This window comes from Solea senegalensis, linkage group LG19, assembly GCF_019176455.1.
Source record: "Solea senegalensis isolate Sse05_10M linkage group LG19, IFAPA_SoseM_1, whole genome shotgun sequence".
Lineage (NCBI taxonomy): Eukaryota > Metazoa > Chordata > Actinopteri > Pleuronectiformes > Soleidae > Solea > Solea senegalensis.
The window spans coordinates 7,985,317-8,000,661 of NC_058038.1; the positions used below are offsets into that span (position 1 = coordinate 7,985,317).

The 15,345-nt window shown below is 38.0% G+C and overlaps 1 protein-coding gene across 1 annotated transcript; it reads right to left on the reverse strand.

The window, feature by feature from the left end:
• Positions 1 to 6,582: 6,582 nt before the first annotated feature.
• On the reverse strand, positions 6,583 to 13,738 carry LOC122785327 (ADP-ribosylation factor 2-like). Its single transcript, XM_044051071.1, has 5 exons — positions 13,658 to 13,738; positions 10,286 to 10,440; positions 10,074 to 10,184; positions 9,827 to 9,951; positions 6,583 to 8,591 (listed from the first exon to the last, which is right to left on the reverse strand). The coding sequence occupies exons 2-5, from the start codon at positions 10,428 to 10,430 to the stop codon at positions 8,430 to 8,432; spliced, it is 543 nt and encodes a 180-aa protein (XP_043907006.1). The 5' UTR covers positions 10,431 to 10,440; positions 13,658 to 13,738; the 3' UTR covers positions 6,583 to 8,429.
• Positions 13,739 to 15,345: the final 1,607 nt, after the last annotated feature.

Below are 15,345 nucleotides of genomic sequence, written 5' to 3' on the forward strand. Positions count from 1 at the left end.
GAATGTGTCACCAGCTATTATGCACCATCTACTATGTGTGGGCCAAACGGCGACGGCTGTGTGACCATTCCCTCGCGTGCACTATGTACCGAGATGGTAATGTAGCTGAGAGCTTTTGGGGATGATCTCAGATCCGTCAGCTCATATGACACGAATTTTTTTTTTTTAATTTTCCAGTCAACACGTACATCTAGGGTTTTATTGACCAAAAGAAGCCAGGGCCGGACCACCAAAAACATCAGTCAGGCACGTGTGGGGTATCACAGCAGAGAGGGCAACATGACCACAGAACATGAGACATGGCACAAAAGTGCATGGATCCAATGGAACACGGCAGTCAGACACATGTGGAGCCGCTGAACAAATGAAATAATGACAACAAAACATCATGAAATATGTTCGGAAGGAAACTACAGCTCATAAGATAAGGGATAGAAAAGTCATAGCAGAGAGGGCAACATGACGATCGGACATAGAACATGAGAGAGCGTTATTAGCCAACAACTTGGAGTTTTGTTTAAATATGATGGATAAAAGCTGATGATGTTAGCAGGTTTGAGTCATGACAATTCCTTTAAACCCTTTTATCTTCTTCAACTACATAAAATCCCCCAAAAAATGATTTATTTCAAAGTGGGTTACTTTTGTCAACAGTTTTGTTTTTGTAGCTCTTAAATTTCATAAATGCGCCTATAACTATAGTCCTTTTACATATAATATATCTATATAGAAAATGTTATACATGATGTTATCTTCATTTTATGGGTCCAGATTACATGTATTTGGATGGAGACGGGACAAAGGTAGAGGTTGCAGATGCTTTAAACTGTCATTTAAAATAAAGAGTTGACAGCAGACCATTTCAGTCTGCTTTTTAATTTAAAATGATTTAATGTACTTATTTATTCCTTTATAAGTATTTTATGGGGTTTTGTGTTGTTGTTGTTACTTTCAGCTTCTCCCTGTCTAGTAGTCGCCACAGCAGATGATCCGCACACGTGGCTTGGCAGAGATTTTTACACCAGATTTCCTTCCTGACACAACCCACTGGGGTCAGTTTAGAGCAGAGGTGTCAAATGTATGATTCCATGCTTAAATTTATTTAATATATTCATGCTTAATATGTTCTTGGTATTTATACATTAATCTTGCATGATAATTACATTTTGTTTTGTTTTTATCGTGAACTATATACCATTTCACATCGAAAACAAAGACTTTTATTTTGAAATAATGTGAAATATCACCACAAATGGCGTTTTTGCTATACCACAAAGAAAAATTGTGATATCATTTTGAGGTTTGGTGCTCTCCTGTCCCCTGATTGTGGCCCCCATGGTCATTTGAGTTTCAGACCTCTGATTTAGAGTCACCAATTAACAGTGAGCTCAGGTGTACCCAACACCCTTGACCTGGCAGGGACTTGTATCGTCAACCTTCAGGTCAGGGCAAGTACAGTCAAGTTCCTTTTCCACTTATTTTTATCTCATTTATAATAATGCCTATTTATTATTATTATTAGTGTTATTATTATTATCATTATTAATATTATTGTTATTATTATTATCATCATTATTATTATTTATTTGGATTTCATTAGATCTGTTTTATGACAGTGTTTCCTTATCTCTTTGTGCGTGTGTGTATTTTATTGTGGCGGGGCACAAGTGCATGGAAAACACTTGTCCATTTCTCGGGTGATGGATTTGTATGACGCGTGTCGCTTCAACTGCAACTGTACTGAGAAATCAAAGAGTTCTTGGCCTCAGCATCGGTCTGCTGCCAGTCAGCTGGACAAATCCTGCGTTGCCATGGCGACGTGAAAGGCTAGTGTTGATGTAAAAAAAAAGAAAAGAAAAAAGAAGATAAATAAATAATAAAAGAAAAAAAAGGAGTAGTCAGCAGTGAAGTCTGTTTTCTTTGGCGTGAGTGGGTGGATGGTCAGAGTTTAAAAACACCAACCCCGGCAGCGACAGGCTCACTGCTGAGCACCTTCTGTGACTTCTGCACGCCAAAAATCATTTTTACATGCACATGCATAAAAAAGGTGGTTGGTGGTGTAACTTAAACTGCATTGTACAGTACTATTATATTCTACACTACAACCCTTTTTATTTTATTTTTACTGCTGATCAACACCAAGCAAAATAACTAATATGACAAAACTGCATGGCGTAAATATAAGCTTCAGACGCTCCACTGTTCCCTTAACTGCAATTAATTACCAATAACTTGGACACACTACATGAGGGACACATTTTTGTCTGGTCCCCACAACAATATAGCACCTTAGTAGGGTTAAGACTTGGTTAAAGGTTGGAATTAGGTTGAGATTTTGTTTAAATTTGGGTATAAAAAGGTGAATTATTTGCCAAATAAATAATAACATTCCAAAATAAGGAAGATAATAAAAAATGTCTGGATCCCCAGAGAGCGGCTGCTAAAGGTCAAGAGGAGCACGCTGTGGATGGAGACTGTGACTCTACATATCTTATGAGAATTATTTCAGGCCATTCTGGTTTTGCTTAATATCAGGGGGAACCTGATAGACAGACAGATGGACAGACATAGCTATGGTTTCGTAGAAAACATGATGTCAAATGAACAAGTGAAAATGCCTTAGATCTGCGGCTCCGTGTTAACAAGAATAATCCCCTCCCGTTCGTGGACAACACAGAATGACTTCTTCATCGTGCCTCTTTGTAATCCCAGCGTGTTAAAAAACCTGTATCCGCCCATGTCTTGTTTCCTGCTCTCCTTTCTCCATGTCTGCTCAGTCGCTCTCTATAAATACATAAGGTCCTGTTTCCAAGGTAACAAGTCTATTGAGAATAGGCCACCTGAAAACCAGATAGGGTGGAAAAAGAGGAGAGGGTGGGGGGGGATACCCTTGTCTTCACTGTCACTGTGTGTCCTGCAGTGTCGCCGCTGAGACCATCAGTCTCATTATTACACTAAAGTTCTGCTTCAGGCCTGACAGAGACGTGGCACTTCTTTTAAAAATGATTCCCATCATTGTCTGAATATGCGACATGTACCTGTGTGGATCGGTGATCAATCTCGTCTAAAACTTTCTGCCCAACGTGTTGCAATATCCCTTTATGCATCCCCAGAGAGCAGTGGAGTGACTTGATTTGAACTCAGTGCACGTCACCGCAAAAACATCCACTCAAGTACAAGGATAAGTGACTCATACTGTACTTGAGTAGTTGACATTTTAAAAAAAATGATACGTTATACACACACTGCATTTACGTAGCACCTTATGTAGCGGATTGTATCGTCTGCAGCATTTAATAAGTGAGTATTTTGTATTTTACTGTCTTTGAAATACAACAACACAATTAAAGGGCCACGTCACCCCCCCAAAAATATAGTTTTTTTTGTTTGTTTTTTTTAATAATTTCCAGAGATAAATGTGTCATGTGATCAGACAGACAGATATATGTCTCATTCCCTAAAACAACAGAAGAAGTTGGGATTGCAAAAAGTAAATGAAATTGACAAAACCTCAAAATCAACATCCAAGTGACTTCCTTCAAAACAAATAAAAGCCCCACACTGCTCTTCATTGTGTTTCGGTAAATTATAACAAAAATGGGTCAAAAACACTGGCCTTGTTAGGACCACTTCAGTCCAAATGGTCCTGGTCCAAAGAACACGAACCTTCTGAGGAACTGGTAAATGTTTAGTGTTAAGATTTGAACTGACATAATGTTAAGGGTTAGGTTTAGACATGGTTAACTGTTTTTTGTTTGTTTTATTTATTTATTTATCTATTTAAGGAAAGGGACGATGCATATTAATAAACATTAAAATGTAAATGTGCCCGGTTGTGGCCTGAAGCTAATTTTCCGCCTGTAGTCCCTTGGCAGGTTGATGTTACAAGGGATAAAAATGAAAATACAATAAGGGAAACAAAAATACAGGGACATGAGTGTTTGCAAAAATACACAAGTTACAAAAAGGGGGAAAGCGACATATACATACATATATGTGGTTAGGCTGTCGAACGGAATGAATGGAGTCAATGTCAATGCAGTGTCCTGATAACAGGTCCAAAAAACATTCAACGTAAAACTATCTTTGTGGGGACATTTGACCTTGTGGGGACATTTTGTCCAGGTCCCACAATTTTAAAGGGCTTTTTCAGTGTGCTCTAATACGTCAAATATAAAAAACATACAATGAAGAATGGACAGAGTACAGGTCGTTGTCATTTGTTCTCAAGTGTCCACTGCCCTCCAGTGGTCACAGTCACAGACTGCAACTCTAAAAATATTTATTATTAATTATTCAACTAATGTATTTTCTGACTTCTACAGGTGTCAGTTTTAATCATTTCTCTTGTGCAGAGATGGGTTTGCCTCCTGCAGCTGTTCTTCCAGTGTGAAGACACATATAATATCACACTAACAATTAATTAATGTAATGCGACATGAGATTGTTTTTCATTATCAATTCATTCAGTAAAGGAAGTGATTAACCAAACAGTGAAAATAAAGCAGTGAGTGCGCAGTGAAAACCAGCTAGAGAACACAGCAATGGAATATTATCAAAACTGAAAATAGAGAATATAATAATTTCACTTTTCATATCGTGCTGCTTGACCAGTTCCACACAAATCTGGTATATGAAAGGCATCTGGTATTAATCTATATGGTAACAATGGTAACATTAGTGCGGTCCAAGGTTATTATGGTTAAAACTAAACTAAAATTGAAAAAAACATTTTCGTTAACTGACATAAAAATAAAAACTAGAGTATTAAGAAAAAAAAAAAAAAATAATAACTCACTTAAACTGAACTGTGTGTTTACAAAACTAACTAAAATTGTAGCGGAAATGTGCTTAGTTGTTAGTAGATGTGTCTCATGAGGGTTATTTATTATTATTTATGTTTTCTTGAGTTCTCTAATTTCTTGAAGACTGTTATATTTGATTCAGGGATGGTTGTTCATTTGTCCTAAATACATTTTTAAAACCTGGCAAATACTCCATATTACAAAATAAACTAAAACTTACACTAAAACTAATCAAAACTAAACAAAAGTAAGCATTAACAAACAAATAAAAACTAGCAAACCTGCTCTCACAACTAATTAGAACTGAATTTAAAAACAAAAAGTCAAGACTAAATGAAACCCATATCCGTAACTATTATAACCTTGGTGTTTTTTTTTTTACACAGCTCTTTTTTTGTGAGGCTTAAATATTTTTTACAGCAAACATGATTACTGATTCCACCTGACAATGGCAACCTTCAGGTGTATCGTCAGTGTTTTTACAAACTGCAATTATCATCAAGGAAACTAATTAAATCATTACGATTATTTCATCAGCAGTGCTTTTTTTAATAATTTCTTCTCCCTGGTGGCACACTGAGAGAGACTGACATTCCTTCTGGGAGTGAGCACTGGCAAGAGAAATCTTCACACCGGATGTCAAGATGTGGTGTGCAAGAACTTAAACACGCTTTTGGATTTGCCATGCTGTCAGTGACAGAGCTCTGCAGAACATCATGAGGTGGCGTCGTGAAAAATAACCTCAGGAGGACAGACGAGTGTACAGCTGACTGACGGGGAACACACTGAAGATGGTGACAGTGTCGTGTTTCATACATTTCACCGGGAAGGAAAATATGCTCCGGAGAGGCAGAGCACATTTGTGACACCTGTCACACCTTTGACGACACCAGAGGCATTAAACATACGTGAAGTAGCTGATGCGGTTTTATATGCCTTTGAGTGGCAATAAAAAAAAATCCTTAATATCAAGACATAATGAGCAGTCTTGTATAAAGTACCTAAAAGGTGTTTTACCAGAAAATTACTTCACTAGAAGTAAAAGTCTTAAAGTATATGACATTTACTGTACGTATCAAAAGTCATTTTCAATGTTCTTAAGTTTCAGAGGTAAAAGTATAACAAAAAAAGGGAGGTGTTCAGATTGAGACATGGTAGATCAGTGGTAGGGCCAGTTGTCTTTCAACTGTAGGGCTGTGGGTTCAATTTCCAGCTCTGCCAGTCTATGGCAAATGGCAAAACTGTCTCATCAAGACAGAAAAGTGGCTTATAAATACAGACCATTTCCAACTGTTCGTCTGATTTTTATTTGGTAGTAACAAAGATATCTAGAGAAAATGTAGTGGAGTAAAAGTACACAATGTATTTAGGAAATGTAGTGGAGCAAAAGTAAAAGTTGCTAGAAATATAAATAACAAAGTACAGATCTGTGAATTTTCACTGATAGTTACTGCTAGATGTTCTTGAAGTAATAGATTTTGTATTAAATAAATATTTATTCCACGTCAACACAGACACTTATTATGAAATTCTGTGAAATATTGTCACAAATATAGATATCCTCCCACTTGACTAACCCCCCTCGAGACACCTACTTTTAATGGTAGCTTTTAAGGTGTGTAAAACTGGCTGGAATTAAAGATTAAATAGTAATTTTTTAATTGAAGTGAAGTTGAAACACGTATTTCAGCCCAGCCTCGTATAATCGTATTACTACGTCTCATGTAATCGCCACAAAATCAAAGTTTTTCCAATGAGGGAAGCCTGTGCGGACATATACAATAGAGATCTCTTTATTATAGTGCATTTATCAGCTGTTACAATAGTAGTTTAGAAAAAGCATTAAAAGGTACTTAAGAAATACATATGCACATACCATGTCATCTGTACATAAACCGTCTTTGAAAAATTAAAGCTTCACATCTGAACATGAGTAGGTGGACGCAGTTGTGTTAGGATACATTTCCTCATGTAGTATTGCATACATTTGTATTTCTTGCCATATGCCTGATTATGTAATGCATCTGGAGAAAACACCATAATGTAAAGATACAGAAAGCCAAAGGGATTAGTCATTGAGTTACCAAGTTCTTCCAAGAAAACATTACGTTATAGAAAAACAAAACAAAAAAACCTACAACACAGAAGGGGAAATAATCTTCCCTTTTAGAGGTCAGAGTGATATTATGACCGTAGGGTCATTTTTACTCATTACAGGGTGTGCACGGTTCCACGTTTGTTTTCTTAATAACTGCAGGATCATTCGGGGGGATGGGTGGGTTGTGTGGTAATCAATTACTGGTAGAACTGATGTAACATTCTCAATTGTACATTTTAACTGTCAGCTGGTGTAGAGCCATAGGGAGGATTATTGCCTTTAAGACCCCTGCAGAGGCTTCACTCGAGCCCTTGTTGTGCAAGTGGATGAGACCTGTGCAAGTGGCATCAGAGGGACAAAATATAAAAAAAAATAAAACCCGCGACAAAAACCCTGGATATATGCAAGGGAAACTGTGCATTTACAGTGAGGTTAGCAAAAATATTTAAATCTCAAAATGTAATGTCTGTCACAGCACTAATGATTTGGTCAAGAGGATGTGTGCACCCTCTGGAAAATAGTGGGAGGATTTCACACTGTGCAGGCAAATCCAGAATCAAACTAATTGGTCCCAAGAGCATTTCAGGTCAGGCTTTTATCAATGTGAAAATAAAATAATAATAATAACAATAACAACAACAATAATAATAATAATAATACAGAACAGCCCCTTACCAAAAGAACTATGCACAAGAGAACACAAGACAATGAGTAAATAAGAATCCAGAGTGAGAGCAACACCACAAAAAAAAGGCCTTATGTAGCTGGAATCCACAAAACACATCCACGATATAAGCTGTACCTACACTCAAAACACAAAGTACAATGTTTATTTCTTCTAGTAACAGCCATGGCGGATCCTTTTAAACCTGTATGTACAGTCAGGTTTAGCAGGGTGGGATGGGCTGGATATAAAAATAAAAAGTGGCTGCAGAATGACAACATTGTAACCCGACAGGATCTACAGGCTGAAGAATTTGGATATATACTGTATTCTGAAAGATCAGATGGAGTCACGTATTCCAGTGTCTGTTGCTAGAGTTAAAACTTAAATGTGCAAAAAAATAAAAAACAACTCTCAAAATAACATGACATGATCATGTCAGCCATTTTACTTAAATATACATTGACAGTGTCTCTGCGGCGATTGAGAAACAGTTATACAGACCTTAATGCCGTGTGCAGTCGTTCTTTTTAACAAACGCCGTAGACCGATGACAGCGGACTTTGTGGAAACCTGTATCTTTAGATGTACCAACACTGAAGGCAGGAGTTGTTTGAAAGAAAACTGTGGTCAAGGCACGACAGGGCTGCTCCCACTCTGCTCACACATACAACACACTCTTTCAATCATTCAGAAGGAAAAACAAACCCACACAGTACACAGACGCAAGGGAGCGAGTGCTGGCCCATGGTACCACTCTTCAGTGGGAAAAAAGAGGAAAAGAGGAATGAGAAGGATTTGGACCAGCGGTTTCCCTACACATTAGACATGAGACATGACAGGCAGGGAGGAGGCAGAAGCATCATTTCAAATTTTTTAGCTCGTGCGAGAGCCAGTCCAGGCCCTCATAGAGACCATCTCCACTGGTGGCACATGTGGCCTGGATATACCAATTGCGATTGCGCAGACTGGGTAGACCAAGCTTTTCGGTGAGCTCAGCTGCATTGCAGGCATTGGGCAGGTCCTGGAAGCAGAAAACTTAACTTTTAAACAAGACAAAAAACAACTTTCCTCAATTACACCGGTTACTCAGTAATGTCTCATGTCTGTATAATGAAACGGCAATACTGAAAGTGGCATTTATATCATATCAGGTTTATGAATGAAATACAGTTTGGGTTTCAGCTGCAATTATTAGTCCAATGCGTCCCAATGTGTGGGCTGTAAAATCAAACTTTGTGATGTCCTCATTTTAAAGTTAAACAAGTTTAACAAAAATATAGGTGCCCTCACTTCATATCATAATTACTTGAATTGAATGATTAATTGGCAACAGGGAAAGATACTTTGATTTCAATGTTATCCATTTATAGAAATATTGTTTTACATTTCGTGCTAATGTACACCAGCCTCAGATGTCGCTGATGTTGAGAAAGCTTTAAATTATTTAATGATATTGATTATTATTGCAATATTGGTATCCTTAGTTTTTTTATACTAAGTGTACGAAAAAATATTAATATTAATAACAATTGCAATAATACAGCCAACAAACATCAATAAAATCCATGGTATACATGTTGTCATCAAGTCATCTTCTGGTAGCGAGTTTTTCTATATGGGGTTTATCATTGATTACGGGATCGAGCCTTCCTCGCCTTCGCTGCTACTACCCTCTGGAATTCCTGTCCACAACACATCAGAACTCAGACTCACTAAAGCACTTCAAATTACTGATCAAGACCCACCTGTTCAAAACAGGCATTTCCATAGCTTTAAATTAATTTCTTAGCACCAGTGTCTGTCTGTGAGGAGACAGACACTAGTCACTTGTGTGTGTCACATGTAAAACGCAGTCACTGCAGATTCATACAGCCGTGCAGTGATGACTCCACCCAAGTTGAGTAGGTACTTTTTTGTAGTGGAAAAGCAACCTAAACCACGCTGTGTCTTGCCGAGAAGAGCCGGGACCCTAGTGGAAAAGGTGGAGTAACGTGTTTTTTGGGAGATGTCACAATGGGGGTGTGGTTAAAGCCTCAATTCCACCTTTGCTTTCAAAGGTCTAAATTGTGACATTGTTTCGATCAAGATTAGACTTACAGAGAGATCGTGACACCCCCTTTTGTTATTTTGTTTAGTTGTTTTGAGTGACCCGAAAAAGTTATAGAAATTTGAATTATGACCATCATTAAAATGAATTCACTGGTTGAATTAGTTAAGGGATATCGTTTTCTGTAAATGACAGCTACAAAATTGTACCTGTTTGTTGGCAAACACAAGAAGCACAGCATCCCTCAGCTCGTCCTCAGCCAGCATACGATTAAGCTCTTCCCTTGCCTCGGTAATTCGCTCCCTGTCATTGCTGTCCACAACGAAGATGAGGCCTGAGAAAGGGAAAAAGGTCTTTGTGAAAGAAAGAATAAGGGCTTTGTGTGTAATGGAGGATTTAACTACCAATTGGGCAACACCAGTGAAACCAGTGTGGTAATATCAGGAGGCTCCTTACCTTGTGTGTTTTGGAAGTAATGCCTCCAAAGTGGCCTGATCTTATCCTGGCCACCGACATCCCACACTGTGAAACTGATGTTCTTGTATTCCACTGTCTCAACATTAAAACCTGCACATGCAAGGAAAAAACAGCTATTATACATGTCTGAGTTTACTGGAAGGTGGTACTTCCTCTCGAGTGCCACACTACTGCAGATGGAGAAGACTCACCAATGGTAGGAATAGTGGTAACGATTTCTCCCAGTTTGAGTTTGTACAGGATAGTGGTCTTTCCAGCAGCATCCAGTCCAACCATAAGTATCCTCATCTCTTTCTTGCCAAAAATTGATTTAAAAATGCTTTGAAAAGCTCCCATCTTGGCTGACCTATGAAATGACAAAGAATATTGAACACTAAGCAAGGTCAGAGCTCTAAATATTTTATCTTACTGCAAACATTGCCAGATATCCAAGAGGTCGACCTTTAGGAGCTGATGGTGTTAGAAATGTTGCTTTAAAATTAAATAAATAAATACTGTGTCCGATTACTGGAGTAATGCAGTAAACCAAATACAAATGTGCATATGCATTTTGATGACAAACTAGCTCCTCTGCTTTCTCTCAAGTTCCTATTAACGCCATAAAAATAAGCCCAAAAGGCTTGACCTTAAAACACACAGTTACAGTGACTGCTAACTCAAAACAAATGTAATGCTGGCATAAAATACATGCAATTATTACATCCTTAGAGTTGGGTACTGTCGACCAGGGTTGGTTATTTCCAACAAGCTCATGATATTCATTCATCGTCTACCGCTTTATTCTCTAATTTTTCTCTTTGTAATAACAAACCTTTTTGTTTTTAAAGGTTGTGAAAAAAGTGTCCAAATTCCACACTTAGGAGGTGCAATTATAATTATATTTTTCTTGATGCCTTTTTGTGCTTTTAAGGGGCAATTGAAGCCTATAATCCATCCGAAATAAAAACATAAATCACAAGTGTGCCGTGCAGCTCCGGTGAGCTCAGCTGATACATGGAGGTGTCAAATGAGTCTCTGTGATCCTTTCATAATTTAATGGAGCTCATGTCTTAGACTTTGCTCACGGCAAAGACCAGGATACTCCTTTCCCTTTTTATTTCACATTTCTATGTGTATTAATGGTCATTTACACTGCACGTCTACATTCAGGCAAACTAAGCGGCAACCATGCAGAGTGCTGGGGCAATTCATTGTGGTTTGTAATAATTGCATTGGCTCCTGTTTTAGATTGGACACAAAAACAGAAATTCTTGGTTTGTTCTCTCTTTGACCCAAGGTACCGGTGATATAAGTTTCGATGTATTTTCGATGTGGTGTGAAAAATAACCACTTACTTATGACGGAGACAAACGTTGCAAGAGGATGTAGAGTACTGAGGCTGGTTGGAACACAAGAACCCCTTCAGATCAACCAGATAATCAGTTACCTTCACTTAACAGTCAGGTTGAGCTACATAGCTGAGGAATCAAGAATGCACAGTCTTTGTCTGCTTTGTACTATATGTTTGAATGCATAAATACCCGTTTAGGTTCCCAAATAATTTTCTTTCATAACAAGGAGTAGTTTAGGTATCATTTAGTGTATAAAATGACCAAAAAACAAACAAACAGACACCCATCACAATACTGTATCAATTAACGATGACAAACCAAACGACAGTGAAAAATGCCAATAAAAATCTCCCATTGCACAGTGATGTGAGTCTCTTATCAAGAAAAATACAAAATTATATAAAGTATGTTCTCACAATGACACTGATTTAATGACTAATCTGTCTTAGACAACAATTGTTTCCATCAACATTCTGTCTGTGTGACATTTTGTCAATCTGCAACCCTTAGTAATATCAGAAAATGTGTAATTAACAAAATTAACAAGCAACAGATTCCAGCAGTAATTAAGTGATCAAGGTGCTGAAAATAACATTACATTTCTCCCAAAATTGTACAGATGTTTGTACAATGTTGACAACTACAGATAATGTGCCCCAGCTTGTTTGGCTTGGCTGCATATTACAGGAGGCCGGTGAAATAAAGATAAGCACCAGAATGTAAATAAAAAAAGGGGGGGCGGGTGCACATTCTTTAAACTCAGTGCTGTATTCAGGGCAACATATCTACTGTTAAACAAAATTAAAATAATTACAGCTTACACCTCTTTTCTCTATAGTTATTATCCAACAATGTAAAGAAAAAAGTCCACATGTTCCAATGGACTGACACCAAGAGCTGGTGCTCAATGTTGATGTTACTGTCACAAGGTACCTGCTTGGGCTGCAAATAAAAATTGCGTCATAACCAATTCCTTCACAAATTGTTGATTCAGTTTTCACATTTAAGTGTTCATTTAAAGAAGCATCTCACAACACAAACTGGGAAGTGGAAACTGCAGTTATAAATAAATACATTTGAGAAAATGTTTCAATGCATATTGATTTTCTGGTCAACTAAGCCAGTTGTTCATGAGCTCATTCACTGCCATCTATTCATCCATCCATCCATTCATATTCTATTTTAACTGGTTAAGATCTGTAAGCATGTCACTTAAGGATACAGAGGAGACACAAGGTTCCATGTGATTACTCATCAACAAAATCCAACAGCAAGGATACGTTTAGCTAACATTCTGTAGTGGAGAAACATGAATAAGATCATAAAATCACTATCTCCCGAGTGAAAATAAGTCACTCGAACTGTATATATTGCATTAAGTCAGTCACGATTCTCCCGATAACAGAAATTCGCTAGAATCAATGTCACTGCTTAATGGTCGATAATATAATAATCGACATGAGTGAGGTAGGCATACAGGTTCTCAAACCAATATCGAGTCCATGTTGCATAGATTCTCTTTTGAGTCAACAGGAATAACAGGTTTCTACGAACAGGACGCAAAGGTGTTGTTGACCATTCAAAAACATTTGTGACAGAAATAGTTTATGAGATACAATTAATGTTAAAGTATTTAACATTACTAAGTACTTGTGAGGCACAATTAACGAGAACGTGAAAAGAAGTGCGCTGCAGTAGAAGTTTTCGAATCCACAAAGCATGTTCTTATGTACATGGTAAAATAAAATGTGTCGGTTAAAGCGCCATATTTAGTATTGGCTACACTATAGATTCAAATAGTTGACGCACTTTTGTTTTTATTATACCAACAATTCAGTAAAGTAAACGATACTTCAACAGACAACACGTAGCGATTGCTTAGCATGCAGCTAGCATGCTAGCGAAACTGTGTTTAATGACTCACTACGGACATTGGATTATTAAAAGCATAGACATGACTCGGTATATACACATAACAATGGCTGATACATTATATGGTTATTAAGTCAACCAAAGGCCCAGGGGATTTACACTTCAAATGCTTTAAACTTCTACAGCCGTGCTAAAGTTAAACTGCTAAGGAAACTGTTAAAGAACTTCAACCACCAACGACCTAGAGCCTCCTGTACACATAAAATTGCGTTTTCGTGGCCTGTATTTTTTAAATACTACTACAATGTGTATATTTGCCATTCGGGTGTTAATTGAAGTAAGTAAAGTTTGTAGTTTTACCTTGTGTAGCGATTTTCGACCCTTCTCCGCTGCTTGTGTCCGACAATAAAATGGCGTTTGACAGTGCCGTCGTTGTCGTTTTCGTCGTCGTCATCCGCCCCTTCGTTCTTCTTCGTGGTGCGTTTAATGGCAGTTAGAAAGACGAAATGCGGCATCACTGCCGATCGGAGAATGTGGAGTGCTAATGCAAGCCCAACTTGGGCGTTTTGTGCACGTATGTAGCTGTTTCATGTAAGCTGTAAGACTACAAATAATACATTACTAGTATAATATGCACCAAATGCTGTCATGTTAATGTAAACAAAATAATGTTCTATGAAGGTTGTGACAAAGCAACATTAGGGAAACGTTCTGGGAACCAAAAGAGAACATTCTATAAAGGTTGTGTGAAGGTTTTGACAAAGGGGAAATAGGGGAACGTTGGGAAAACTTTACATGACAACCTAGGGGGTGAACCTTCAGGGAACGTTCCCACAACCAAAAGGTAACGTTCCCCAAACGTTCTAGGAACAAAAAATTGTGAGCTGGGTAAATTTTATGCCCTGTGTACAGAGGCGCACCAACATGACAAGCATTCTTGGCAAATGCTTCTAAGCAAAAGCTTGTTCTTCATATTATTTATACACGGTTTAGTTCTGAAGATTTTACATTTTTGGATGAAAGAGTGGCCTTACCATAAAAAGTAAGGACATTTGTTTTTGGTCGAATATTAATTTGTTCTAACGATGCTCCTTGGCAATACATCTCATACCGTTGGAAAGCCGGTTTATTTCACATTTAAGTGGTGCCACATTTGTAAGGACAATGCATGTGTGGGTTGCGCCCATGAAAAACTTGCCAAATCTTCTCTGCTGATGCCAAACAGCTTATTCTGTTACTGACTCTAAACAGGAATAACAGCTTTCTAGAAACAGGATGCAGGGGGATTACATGTATTTCCCTCACTGGAAAAACAAGGTTTGTCATCATTGGAGGCAATCGTAATACAGGGAGATACCGAGATGAGATTCTGCAACCAGTGGCAATCCCATATTGCCATAATCTGGGACAGAACTCTAACCATGGCACTCACTGCCACAGAGCGGGGTTCATCAGAAACTACCTCCAGAATTTGGGAGTGGAGCTCAACCCCATTGAACACTTCAGCTTGGACGTGCTGCTTGTGCCAGAGTGACCAACACAACCACGTTGGCTGACTTGTGACAAATGCTGGTTGCACAACATAAGTGTGACCAAGCTGGTGACCAGCATGAGGAGGAGAAGGAGGAGGTGCCCGGCTGTTGTGGCTCTGCATGGTGCTTTCACATGCGACTGTGGCCCCTGTTTGTTAAATCAATAAACTGTTAAATTACCAATAATATGTCTTGTTTCTTCAGACTTCAATCATCCAATCCAATTAACGGCACCAAACGGGAGTCAATAGCAGAATAAGCTGTTTGACATTGGAGGTGAAGATTTGGCAGGTTTTTAGCATTTTCCTTAGTAATGTAACACCACTTTAAAGGGAAATAGCCAAGAAGCATTGTGATGTCATTGTTAAACTACCATTGTAGAGATTTATTTTTGTACAAATTCTAGCTGTTGTTCAAATCATAAATCTGTGAGGAGATAAGTTGTATTTGTAAATCATATTCCAGGTTAGTAACATTTGAGAGAAAATATTTTACTTGTCCTTGATTGTCTCTAGG